Source organism: Loxodonta africana, chromosome 2 (assembly GCF_030014295.1).
Source record: "Loxodonta africana isolate mLoxAfr1 chromosome 2, mLoxAfr1.hap2, whole genome shotgun sequence".
Classification (NCBI taxonomy): domain Eukaryota; kingdom Metazoa; phylum Chordata; class Mammalia; order Proboscidea; family Elephantidae; genus Loxodonta; species Loxodonta africana.
The window spans coordinates 63,031,655-63,045,182 of record NC_087343.1 but is presented as its reverse complement, the minus strand read 5'-3'; the positions used below and the strand labels follow the sequence as shown (position 1 = coordinate 63,045,182).

Below are 13,528 nucleotides of genomic sequence, written 5' to 3'. Positions count from 1 at the left end.
TTAATAAGTCATTCTTTAATTTGAGACATTGTAGAGTCAGCAAAGAAGGCAGTGGAGGTTCAATGGTTGATTTCTTGACTTCCATGCCTGAGACCGCGGTTCGATTCCCGGCCAGTGCACCTCAGGTGAAGCTGCCTGTCTGTCAGTGGAGGCTTGTGTGTTGCTGTGATACTGAACGGGTTTTAGTGGAGCTTCCAGACTAAGATGGACTAGAAAGAAAGATGTAGTGGTGCATTTTTGAAAATCAGCCAGTGAAAACCCTATGGATCGCGATGGTTGGATCCTCTTGTGTGAGAGACCAGCTCAGTGGCAGCTAACAAGAGTCAGCAAAAGGATTAAGGGTAAATGAATCTACAGTTTGCATCAGCCTGATTATGTGACACGCTTTGCATACATCATGAAAAACAGAGACTAAACAAAGCCTGTACTTACACCTCAGCCCTGACAAATGTGAGGCAAGTTATTGAACATTTAAGAGTGTCCATCTTTTCTAAAGTGGCGATTATAGTACCTATCTCAACAGTTGTTGCAAAGATTAGAAATAAGGAATATAGAACCCTTGGCGCATAAAAACCCAAAACCAAACCCACTGCCATCGAGTCAATTCTGACTCATAGCAACCCTATAGAACAGAGTAGAACTGCCTATAGAACAGAGTAGAACTGCCGCATAGGGTTTCCAAGGTTGTAAATCTTTATAGAAGCAGACTGCCAAATCTCCTGTGGAGCGGCTGGGGGGTTCAAACTGCTGACCTTTCGGTTAGCAGCCAAGCGCTTTAACCACTGTACCACCAAGGCTCATTTCTTAGTGCATAGTAGATGCATAATAAATGCTATAACTTAATGTCTTATTATAGCGTCCTCATTAAAATTGGCAGAAGCTAAGTCTGACTATAAGTATTGCACCTCTCTGACCCCTTCCACATTTCTCTTCTGGGTCATCTTGACAGGGGCCTATCTATGGAAAACAGGCCTATGGCAAGTGGTTTTAAATTGCTGAATGGTCTCACAGCTGGCAATGGAAACTTCGATGGCCAATAGAAACTGCTGATTAGCGCTCCCCTCAAGTGGCGCCCAGGGCATGCACCCTACCTGTGGTGCCTTAGTTTACGCCTCTGCATCTTGGTTCCCCTGTGTCAGTATTCTGCAGGCTGTACTGCCGTGGCAATGGGAAGGAGCTTCTGTTCTGTCTCTCTAAATGGGGAAAATGAAAGAAGTTTTAATTTGACTCAGCTTTAAAAATAAACAATTATTTCTTATTCCCTAAAAATATAGAAACCTTGGTACTTTCTAATTGACACTATTAAATAATCTCCCTATTGCGGTAGGTCAAAGATGTACAATCAAATCATTTCAAGTGTAGGACATGTCAGAGTGCTTGGCACATAGTTGCTGGGTGCCATTGAGTCGATTCTGACTCAGACCAACCCCATGTGGTAGAGTACAACTGCCCCCTAGGGTTTTCTTGGCTATAATCTTTACAGAAGCAAACCTCCAGGTCTTTCTTTTGTAGAGCTGGGTGGATTCGAACTGTCAGCCTTTTGCTTAACAGCCCAGCGCTTAACCTTTGCATCACCAGGGCTTTTTGGCACATAGTAGCTGCTCAATAAAAGTCTATAGAATGAATTCATCTCATTGAGTAAGGAAGACGTGGCAGTGGGTACTAGAGGGAAGGGAAATTGAGTGTGCATCATTTTTCAGGTATGACTTTTTATTATGCCATTAGGAATTTGTTTGAAATTATTTTTTATGATTTTAGTGATGGTGAAAATCTGTTGTCCTTTCCTGTCTCCTGCAAAAAAAAAAAAAAAAACCTGTTGCCATCGAATTGATTCTGACTCTTAGCAATCCCAATGGTTAAGAGCTCCACAGTAGAACTGCCCCGTAGGGTTTCCAAGGAGAGGCTGGTGGATTGGAACTGCTGACCATTTGGTTAGCAGCTGAACTCTTAATCCCTGTGCCACCAGGGCTCCTGTCTCCTACAGGCAGTGTAAAAACATTGATAAGTTCTGCTGTGGAACACTGACTACCTTGTGAAGTACAAAGGAAGATAAAACATTTTTCTTGCGCCAGAGATCCTCCACGCTGATGGAAGAAGCAAAATGCAGGGCACTTAAAAAATTATTTTTTTTTTTATTTAAAGCAATGAGAACAGTGGTTCTTAACACTGAAGAACATGCACAGAATTTCAGGGCACAGTGATTGGGTAGAGGCCAGGGAGGCTCAGCTGCTAACTGAAAGGTCAGCAGTTTGAACCCACCAGGTGCTCCACGGGAGAAAGATGTGGCAGTCTGCTTCTGTAAAGATTACAGCCTTGGAAACTCTATGGGGCAGTTCTGCTCTGTCCTGTAGGGTCACTATGAGTTGGAATTGACTCGATGGCATGGGTTGGTTGAGGGCGGATTGGTCTGTGTCCCACACAACTTCTGAAAGTCCCACCAGACATACATTTAAGTGAAAAACTTCATTGTATTTATCTGCTGGTTATACAAGGCAGTCAGATTCAGTGTAGGTGGTGTGGTCCATTAGGAGCCATCTTTGAAGAGTGACACAAATGGTTAAACATTCTGCCGCTAACCAAAGGCTAGGGGTTCAAACCTATCCAGAGGCACCTTTGAAGAAAGGGCTGGCAAGCTGCTTCCCAAAGGTCACAGCCTTGAAAACCCTGTGGAGTATTTCTACTCTGCACATGTGAAGTTGCCATGAGTCAGAATAGACCTGATGGCAGCTGGTTTGGTTTGTCTTATTTTTTTGAGACAAGCTACCACAGTACCTAGGTAACTGACACAGTAAGAAGCTAGATTATTTGTTTAGAACTAGAACTCAGAGTCCATGTTGTTACTGACTACCCTATGGTACCTAAGTGAACACTGGCAAGTCATTTTCTCTTTCTAGGTCTTACTTATATGGAAATGAGAGGATTATGGAGACGATATTAAAACTATCTTCCATCTCTTTAAGTTTCTAAGCTTTTGGATTGAGATGTTGGGAGTGGGAATGAAAAGACGGACTGAAGAAAAAGGTATTTCATCAGAGATAGAATTTAGTAACAAAGTTGAGTGAAGAAGGGAAGGTGATATGTAGAGTGGAACACATCAGGGTTACTCAAGATTTCAGTTAGGTGATTTATATTAAACCTATTAAACACCCAGTAGTGCCTGATTCACATGAAACGCCTATTAAATGGCAGAAAAGAGTCACCGATTTCAGTCTGTGATACTGAAAGAATTATGGGACTACTGACTGAAATGAGAATATTTATAAGACCTACTTTAAGTAGAAAAATTGATTCATCAGTTTTGAAAAAGTTTGAGGTGACTGGCAGAACATTCAAGAAGGGAGAGTATCTGAAGTCACTTGGAAATGTATACTAGAGTTCAGGTCAAGAGGTGGTCACTGCAGATTGTAGGCCTGGGGCAGAGTCTTTGTGGATATCCCGACTAGGGAATGAATGGAAGAATGCAAAAAAGGCATTGTCAGAGGAGTGGGAGGAAAACCAAGAAGTTCAGGGTCCTAGTACTTGAGGGAAAACAGGAAGAGAGATCAAACAGTGTTGAACACTTCAGAGAATTTAAGGAGAATGAAAGACCAGCAAAAGGAAGGCCTTAGCATTCTTCTGGGGTCGGGTTTTCTGGAGTGTTGGGGTTTTAAGTTATTTTGCAGAGGACTAAGAGGAGTCCCTGGATGGTGTAAATGGTTGACACACCCCCCTGCTAACAGAAAGGTTAGAGGTTCAAGTCCATCCAGAGATACCTCAAGAGAATGACCTGACAATCTACTTCTCAAAAATCAGCCATTGAAAACCCTGTGGAGCACAGTTCTGCTCTGACACACATGGAGTCGTCATGAGTTGGAATTGACTCATTGGCAGCTGGTTAGTTACTAAAAAACGAACACAGTAGGTATGAACTGCAGCTGAGGTCTCTAGCGCAAAGGGCCAATAAAAAGTCAGAGAGGCAGAGTATTAAATGAATGTTTATGATGGAAGCATTTTAATTCGCTAAATGGGCAGTGTTGCATTCTGTTGTACGTAGGGTAGCTATGAGTCAGAACCAAGTCAAAGGCACCTAACAACAAAAACTGAGGCAGACAAACTTGATACAAAAACACTTAAATGGCAGGAAGACTACAGAGTAATAATACCAACAAGCCATACAAGCCTGGAGTAAGTGCAGACTTAGAAATGGAGATAAGGTAAAATGGACAGAACTTGATGCTAAAATAGGGGGTGCAGCAGTTAAACACTCTTCCACAAACCAAAAGATTGGCAGTCAAACCCACCTAGCGGCTCCAGGTGGGAAAGGACTTAGTGATCTGCTTCCCTAAAGACTATAGCCAAGAAAATCCTATGGGTCAGTTTGACTCTGTCACATGAGGTGTCTGTGAGTCAAAAATCTACTGGACAGCATCTAACAAAAACAACAGAGTAAAAGCTAGATTTTCCTCAGTTCTCTTCCACAAAACCTCTTAGCATAAAAGGTACTGAATGATGCTATCCCAAACCAAATAGAAAAGACAGTTTTTCTTGGAAGAATGTAGGTTTCTCAGATAACCCTCCTTGTAAAAGGCCTGATTACTCTTGAGTTCCATTCTGGATTCTAAGATCTACCCTATTCTTAACATTGTGCAGTCATAAACATACTTTCTTCTGATCAAAACATAGATCTGAAATCTCTATACCAAACTGTGCAAGCTTGAACCACATACAGTTCATTAGCTTTCAGATCCTGTCTTTTTCCCCCCAGATTTATAATAAATCACCCCCATCCCCAGATATTTAAGGAATGGAGCTCAGACACATACAACAATAGAAACAGAAGGAGCTCAGAACAGCCGTGACACAACAGATGAGACAGGACAGTGTGTCGTTAGTGAATTACGGACATTAATTGTGTTTTATAGTGCTGTATGTGTTGGGCAGGGGGAAGAGCTTTGGTTATATCCGTGTCACCAGGGAAGTCACTTCTTATTGGATTTAAGAGAGGGAGGCAATTAAAATCCCTGATTGCCATTACAGAGCAGCTTTTATTTTGAAGGAAGAGCAGTAAGAATATTAAGAGAGACGGGAATGTTAGAATTCCTAGAAAAGACTTCCAAATGACCGGCCATCCTTATTTAAAAATCAAGTACAAATTTTTGAGAGTTTTGTGGTCCTTATTCATCACTGTGAAAAGGGAAATCCCATTCATATTTTCACGTGGCAGCCTTGCAGCTGTAGGAATACATACCGTTATTAAATGGCGTTTACCAATCCTCCCTGGAGGTGATCCTCCCCGGAGGTTTGCCCTTGCCAGCCAATCAAAAGCCAGCCTGCGCCGAGGCCACGCCCTTGTCTTTACAGGCCGAGGGATGGAGTACAATTGGTGCATAGTTGGGATTTTGTGGGCGGGGTTTCACAGCTTCCCGCAGTTCCTTATTTGGTAGCTTTTGACTGAACTAGTCTTTCTTGCTGCTAAGCATCTTGACATACATTATTCATTCAGCTCTGCAGCTCGGGGAGAGAAAGATGCAGACCCTTAGATCGTTAGATATTTCTTTATCACGTGAATTCTCTTTTCTCAGAATAGTTGTTGAGTTTTGTGCCATTTTGGAGTTTTACAAATGGCATGTATTCAGTGGGAAGAGTGCTCAGTGGAATCTAACGCGAGGCTTTCTTATATATACTTAATTACCAAACATCTTTAAAATCACTCAAGCTTCGTGGCTTGTGGAGATTGTTTTTAAAGTATCAAGGTTTTGAAGATACACATATTTTAGAGCTTATTATCTATATAAACCAATCAATCAAAAATGCCTGAAGTAAACTATTTACTGTCAGTGTCTTGGGGCTACATAAAGGTAAGATTTATTTAGCCTTTGAAAACTCCTGATTACTCTGATTACATGACTGATAGTTAAAGTGTATTGTGATGAAGTCTATGCTTTATAAACCTTTTTTTTCCCCCTTAGACATGAATTAGGAAAGAAATATGTGATTTTAGTTGTGAAGATAAGGAGAGATTATGTAACTTATTAGATGTAATTTACATGTTAAAATAGCCGTTTCCAATGTACAGTGGTTCTTTCATTTGTAATGAGTTATGTGAGCTATACTTTAAAATATCAGAGTAATTAAATAACTTCATTGGAAATAAATTATTGGGCCAAATTACTTATACTGTTTTATGGATCCTAGTTAGCATGTAACCCTTAAGATATATGAAATTAATTTGTGTTTCTTTTGAAAAATCTTTACTGCTTTAACCCGATAAGTATGTTTTTTCAACTTTGGTTATAAATCTCTAGATGACATTAAAAATCGACATTGGTTGACTCTTTAAGCAATATATCACTGTAATGAAAACCAGAGTGCTTGTAAAACTGAAAAGTAATAAGTTTATGTGATGCTGTTACTTTCGTTAATCTCAAAAAATAGATGAATACACCAAATTTAATAAGACTATTTCTGCTTGGCAAGCTTTTTGCCTGCCTGGTGGTAGTGCCTGCTGATCTTACCGCCATCGAAGAAGCTAGGGTGAAAAACACAAAAAAAACCTTATTCAGTCCCAAATGAAGCATGCCTTCAGAAATTGAAGTTTGTTCTTGAATATTTAACCCAGCCACGATACCTTTTTTTTTTAAGATTCAGTGCCCGTTATTTTAATGAGTCTCAGATTGAAATGTTTTGCATTTTCATTGCTTCTTTCTTTTTAAAGAAAAATTCCCCCATTGCTGTGAGATTTGCTTGAATTCTAAGAAAACTTATTATCAGTTAGTTTTAGTGGCCCAAGTAGTCATGCATCCTCCCCACCTCTATTTAAACCCACAGATGGTCTAGATCTTTTCAGTTGTTTTGTAAATATGCAATTTTCATTATCTGAATTTTGCTAACCATGTCTTGGCTTAGAATAAAAATTTAAAAATACAGAAAAGTATAGAGTAATATAAGAAATCCTATCACCCCCCCAGGATTCATCTCTTAGCTTTTAACCAGCCCACATTTGATGTATTTTTTAAGGGCTTCACATTTGTATTATAATTATGAACAATACCTCAAAGAACCTAAGTACAGAATCTTAGTGTTTATCTTTTTGAGGAAATTTTTTGCTAGAGAGCTTTGTTTGTTTGTAATAGTGTAACCTGTAAAAACCATTAAGAAGGACAAAATATAGATATATTTGGTTTTATTCTGTGTTTTGAAGAATTTTGTATATAGCCAATACAATGTTTATTTGAAATAGCTGATAATCTACCAAACTTGTATCACAGCACAGCATACTCAAATGATTTTTAGCAAAATATTGGGAGTGGGGGGATAAGCATTCTCAGTGTTTGACTTGTACCTCTCTCTTCGTTACATACTAGGAGGGTATGTAGTATACCCAGTAACACACTGGCATTGAGTGCACACATACGGGGGGGTGACAGTTTAGAATATTTTAATTTTGATTTATTGTTTTATTTTGGTCCCTTAACAATCTTAAATGCAAAATATAAATTGCAGAACTGTAGTTTAAAAAGCAAAATACAGTATTCCCATTCAACTGCATTTTTACTTTCCAAATGCTACACACAGACATACTGGTGCATATCGAGAACAAAGGGTTTGAAAGCATTGGCTTAGAAGTCGTCCTTTTTTTTTTTTCTTTTCCTTTGTTGCAGCCATATTTCTATATATTGTTTTCAGACTATTTAGATGAAAAACAATCAGACTGATTTATCAATAGAAAGTGTTTAGAAGTCACTCTTAAAGTCTAAATGCTCAAGGGAAATTTTCTGCATTTTGCAACCAATTCTTTTGAAAGGCACTTCTGCATTTTGTTTTCTTCTAAATCTGTTGCGAACTGTAGCTATGTTCTAGGAAGTATACATTTTATTACCTTTTCTAATTATATCCCTTCTTCCTTGGTAATTTTATGTAGTTATCCTAAATATTACCTAGTTATCGTAAAATGAGAGATATTCCACTTACATTTAAGAGTGGTTGTTGAATGGTTTACTGCATTGTTCTTTAGTACATCCAGTTATATACTCCAAAACCATTTGTGAGATCAACTACTAATTGAGAAAGCACAGCTAGTAATTTTTCTCGTTATTAATTTAGCTTCCCTGGACTAAAAGTTTTATATCATCAGTGTAAAAAAGGAAAAAAAGAATTTTACTTCCTTTTAGCAAGTGAGCTTATATTATAATTTAATTGACTCTTTGGAAATGGTGTCTTTAGGAAATTCCCAATAATCTCTTCCTTGGGAAGATAATGGATTGCTCAAAATATTGGCCTTTCCAATTATGTTAGAAGGAAGTGTTGACTTCTTTGGAACACCTCAAAGGCCTTGTGATGAAAGATTTCTCCAGCCCATGTCTTCGTTTTTTGAACAAAGGCAGGAGGGTGGTTTGAAAATGTATGTATATGATGCAAAAACAATCTGTGGAATATGCAACCTGTCATTCAGCCTGTACCATAGTTGGATTCCTTTCACTGTCATATTTTACCTTAGTCATCTCTACTAGCTGGCTTATTTTGGTGAATTATATAAGCAAACTGCCAGAAAAATTAAACTTCATTGTTTATATTCTCCCAGAAAAATCTGATAATGTGTGTAGCATATCTGCAGGTAGCACGCACTTTTTTCTGCTTGGGCATATGGTAACATATTCCTCGTATCAGGTTGCTTACAAGTTTTAGAAGGCAGGTTTTTGAAAAACCGGGTCTTTGTATAACTCGTCCAGTTGCCCGCCGCCCCCCCCAACCCCATCGCTTCCCCCCAAAGCCTGCATTGTTTAGTTTACCTTAGAGAGAAGTACTTGGAGGGCAGGTGGACCACACTTTCTGTATAGACCGCTGAGGGGATAGGAATGGCTGAAAGCCTTGCCAACTCCCCATCTTATAAAAAAGGACTTGGGTCAGACCAGGCAGTTCTTAATAGCAACTTTTAGCTCATACCATGGACAATTCCAGATCAAAGACAGGTGTTTCACTGAGTATATGTTTAGTATGTTTAGCAGATTCTGACTTTTCCAAAGGTAAATTGCATATGTTAAGCAAGGACTTATTTGCCTTCAAGGCATTATGCAAGGTATTACAGTTAGTTTCTCAGGGTGGGGGGAGGGGATGGAGATCGTCTTCCAAGTGAATACTGTCCTAGATTCTTTTATAGCAGGGCAGGGAAGCTAGATATTTAGATACGTATTTTTATGGTCATAACTATAGTCAGATTCTTCATCTGTGTGTCCTGCAGTGATTTAAAAAAAAAAAAAAAAAAACTCACCATAAAAGGTCCAGAAATCAGGGACTGAGTGCTGAAAAGGGAGTTAGGAAAGAGAAAGAACCCAAGTAATACTGAGCACCTACTGTGTGTCAGGCTAATAATACAAGATGCTTTGTAAAAGATGGGCAGACAGTTTTTAAAGTGAATGTCTTCATATGAATATTCTTAGATGGCTCTAGATTTTGTTTTTTCCCCCTGGGGATTACAATGCATGATGCTAAGTGCACGCAAACAGCAATCCATTTTTTTGTATACTAACCCACCTATTGCTCTCCAGTCAATTCCAACTCATAACCACCGTATAGGACAGAGTAGAACTGCCCCGTAGAGTTCCCAAGGCTGTAATCTTTACGGAAGCATACTGCTACTACATCTTTCTCCAGTAGAGTGGCTGGTGGGTTCAAACCACCAGCCTTTAGTTAGCAGCCAAGCGCTTTAACCACTGTACCACCAGGGCTCCTTTTTCTATACTTCATGATGCTAATTTTGAAAATAAACATGTACACACAAATGTGGAAAAAAGGCAGAAAAGGAAATATAGCTAATGGTCTGGTTACCTCTGAATAATGGGAATATGGGATTTGTGTGATTCCTGATTTTTTTTTTGTTATAGACGTCTAGATTTTCTATAACATGTATACAATTTTTAATTAGAAACAAATTATAAAAACACGTGAACAAAGAAAGTGAACTTCATGTTTCTGTCTCTGAGACCAAGCTCCCTAGACCTGTAAATGAACAAGCAAAAGGATTTGTATTGGTTATGGCCAATTCTTCAGCTTTGACTGTAGGAGATGTTAATAACGCATTTCTCGTAGTACCTAGTTGTCTACTGAAATGTTTTCACTGGTCTTCCTTAATGCTTTGTGGTGATAATTAAATCCTTATACCTCATCGAGATGGTCAATAAAATTGACTTTGATTGTGATTTGCCAGATTATATTGAATTAGGCCACCTTGGTGTTCATTATACAGAGGCACGAGGTTTTTCTTTTTCTTTATATTAAATAAACTAAATGCTGAGTTAGAATCAGAGTTCAAACATTAATTAACAATAAACTGACCACTATCCACCAGATTTAAATAAGAATTTATAATGAAATTTGAATTTCGAATAAGTTTACTATATCCGTTTTAAAAGACTACTAATTATTGAGCAAAATGTGTTTGACTTTTTTTTTGGGACCAAGTATCTAATAACAGTTATAGTATGTATAGAAAAATTATATTGTTTCTATATGTTAAGGAAAATACTTAGATATATTAAAAGGCCCAGTAGACTATTTTTTTAAGTTAAAGACGCTTTAAGAAGCAGCAGAACTGAGGAAACAGAGAACCTTGAGAATATCGTGGTAATGCCAGGTAGTGGTGGTAGGCGAATTCCCATGCTGCTTTGTATTTAAATAGGCACCAGGGCATCAACAAAATAAACTGTGAAGTAACGGAGTTTTGAAAGTTGACTGTTTTCTATTTATGTGACTTCGGGACGTAGATTGGTAAATTCGATGGATGCTCAAAAACAATAAATCTTACACTCTCTATTAAAAAAATATATATATGATATTTTAAAAAATATTTTATTTTTCCAGAGTTCTGGAAGAGCACTCAAATAAAATGTATTCAGTTTTGCTTTGGGGTAAAAGACTACATTTTAACTTCTCACCAGTACACATAGTTCGTTTGAGCTAATGATAAATTAATTGGTAAAAATATACCATGTTTTATTGTGTGGCAACACTGCTGTGTGCCCTTAGTTGTTTGTTTTTTTTTTTATTATTCCTCTTCTTTAAATTCTAATAATACATCTTAAGTTTTTATTCCCTGTTTTCCCCCTTATTTAATGTTTTTGAGTATATAAATCTGTATTCAATATGGTAGCCACCAGCCATGTGTGGCTACTTAATTACAACTAAATAAAATTTAAAATTCAGTGTATCATTTACAGCAGCCACATTTCAAGTGCTTTGTAGCCACATGTGGCTAGGGGCTACTGTAGTGGACAGCACAGGTTAGAGAACTTTTCCGTCATTGCAGAAAGCTCAGTTGGATGGTGCTGGTCTCAATGGTCTGAACAATCTTCAAATGCCTGAGGCTTATTTTTTAGAGTATACTTATGTTACTTAAATTTTTCCTTTTTTTTTTTTTCTTTCAGTTTAAAAGGATGCTTAATCGGGAGCTCACCCATCTCTCTGAAATGAGTCGGTCTGGAAATCAAGTATCAGAATATATATCAAACACATTTTTAGGTAAGAATAACATGCAATTTTAATCTTCTCTTGAGTTGTTTATTTGTTTTTGGAGGGGTATAGGCACCAACTCATTTTGGAAACCAAACGAACATTAGAAATTACATTACTTTTCATTCATCATGTTTATAATTTAAGCCTCTAAGCCTTAGAATCAAAGGTAACTTTTTTTTTTAAATCTTTTAGTTTTTATTCAGTTTCAGGAATTCTCTGAATTCAAGTTGTATATTGCCAGTGTTTTCAAAGTACTAAATTTTAAAATATATCTTAGGTAGAAATCTCTACATACATTCAAAAATACTTGTTCAGTGCCAAGTATTGCTGGGCATTGTGTATTTAATGATAAACCTAATTTGACCCCCTATCTAGTGGACACTAAGCCCAGTCAGCCAATGAGGCAGATACAAGGCAATTGCTAAAGAAAAACCTGATGATAGCTCAGAGTGTGGTATACTAGGACCCCCCTGCCCCCAATCCACAGAAACAAAATGTATTAAATGAAAGTCAATAACTTGAATATACCCGTAATTTAATTCACTTTCAAATAAATTGCACTGATATCTTAATTAGCACACTCACTAAGTGGATATGTATTGAACACATAATATGTTCAGGGGTGAGCTTGCTGCCTTGAAATGGAGTGTATTGAGACATCTTATGTCTCTTCTTAGAAAACAGCAATTAGTTTACGTGCATGTTATACTTATCAGATGATATTGAAAATTCTGTCTGTCCTCCATAAAACCTTGTAACTTCCTAACCCATCTCTCAGTATAGCATAGGCAATATAGAGCATCAAAAATTGGCCCAGTCGTCCCGTGCTAGAACACTGCTTCTGCTCCCACAGTCTGACCCATTTTGGTAAGCTATTAAGCTTACATGTTGTCGTATGACACTTGTGTATTCAGTTTCTACCATTTCAAAGTATTATAACTGGAGTCCTTAGTTGGCAAGGGTAATTTTCAAGCTACTAAGTGAATTTCAAATAGGAATAGAGTTGATGACCAGTGGAAACAATGCGTTTTGCTTTTTTCAGCTATCATGATTTAAGTCTTGTTAAAAAAGAAAAATTATTAGTACAGTCTGTCAATGAAGAAACCAGAGTACACCTGAGGTTAGTTATTTTGCAGTGAGATTTATTTGCGTAAGTTGTTTTGAAGCTTTCAAATTAAGTTCTTATCAAATTGTGAATATCCAACTCTCTATAAAAGGAATTTAAGTTGGAAACATTTCTTAGAATATATAATGAGCGATTAAAACCTGTCCAGTTATGTGTGGCATGATAAAAAATGATAGCATCAATAATAAATGTAGAATATTTTCTAAATCTCTTTAAGATAAGCAACATGAGGTGGAAATTCCTTCTCCAACTCAGAAGGAAAAGGAGAAAAAGAAAAGGCCAATGTCTCAGATCAGTGGAGTCAAGAAGTTGATGCACAGCTCTAGTTTGACTAATTCGAGTATCCCGAGGTTTGGAGTTAAAACTGAACAAGAAGATGTCCTTGCCAAGGTACGATGACTTCAGGGATCATGACCATAAATATGTGATGATCCTTTTAATGAATTCTGAGTTTTTCTCTTGTAAATAGATAGAAAATGCATAGGTGTGTGTGTCTTTGAACACACTCTGTAAAGCTCGCTCTAAATTATTTGTGTTTTACGAATATGTGGATTTAGACAGGCGGTTTGGTATATGTGTTGCTTACTTTTTGGCATCTACATATTATTCTTTGAACTTAAAGAGTTAGAAATGTATTATACCTTCTGCATGTCTGTGTATCTGTATATCCTTTTTTAGTAGACTTAGCTAAAGTTTAGGGAATGAATTTTATCCACTGAAGAAATGCTTTGAGATTAATATCCAAAGTATATAAATGTGTCGTGTTAGCAAAGTCATAAGGTTAAGCAGTGCTCGTCAGTTTTCAGTACATTCTAGTGAACTTGCCTAGACTTTGCCTCTATTTATACTTCATATCCATTACATTTGAAATTAATAATTAAAAAATTAACTCTGCTCACTGATTCATTTATTTTT

The 13,528-nt window shown here is 37.4% G+C and overlaps 1 protein-coding gene across 11 annotated transcripts in view; it reads left to right on the top strand.

The window, feature by feature from the left end:
• Nucleotides 1-13,528, top strand: part of PDE4D (phosphodiesterase 4D) — a 1,416,439-nt gene that overhangs the window by 1,384,368 nt on the left and 18,543 nt on the right. For all 11 annotated transcript variants that reach the window (XM_023545482.2, XM_023545478.2, XM_023545476.2 and 8 more), the window contains 2 exons: nucleotides 11,400-11,493; nucleotides 12,831-13,003. In XM_023545482.2, coding sequence (XP_023401250.1) covers nucleotides 11,409-11,493; nucleotides 12,831-13,003 — 258 coding nt within the window. In that variant the 5' untranslated portion in view covers nucleotides 11,400-11,408. The remainder of the gene's footprint in view (nucleotides 1-11,399; nucleotides 11,494-12,830; nucleotides 13,004-13,528) is intronic.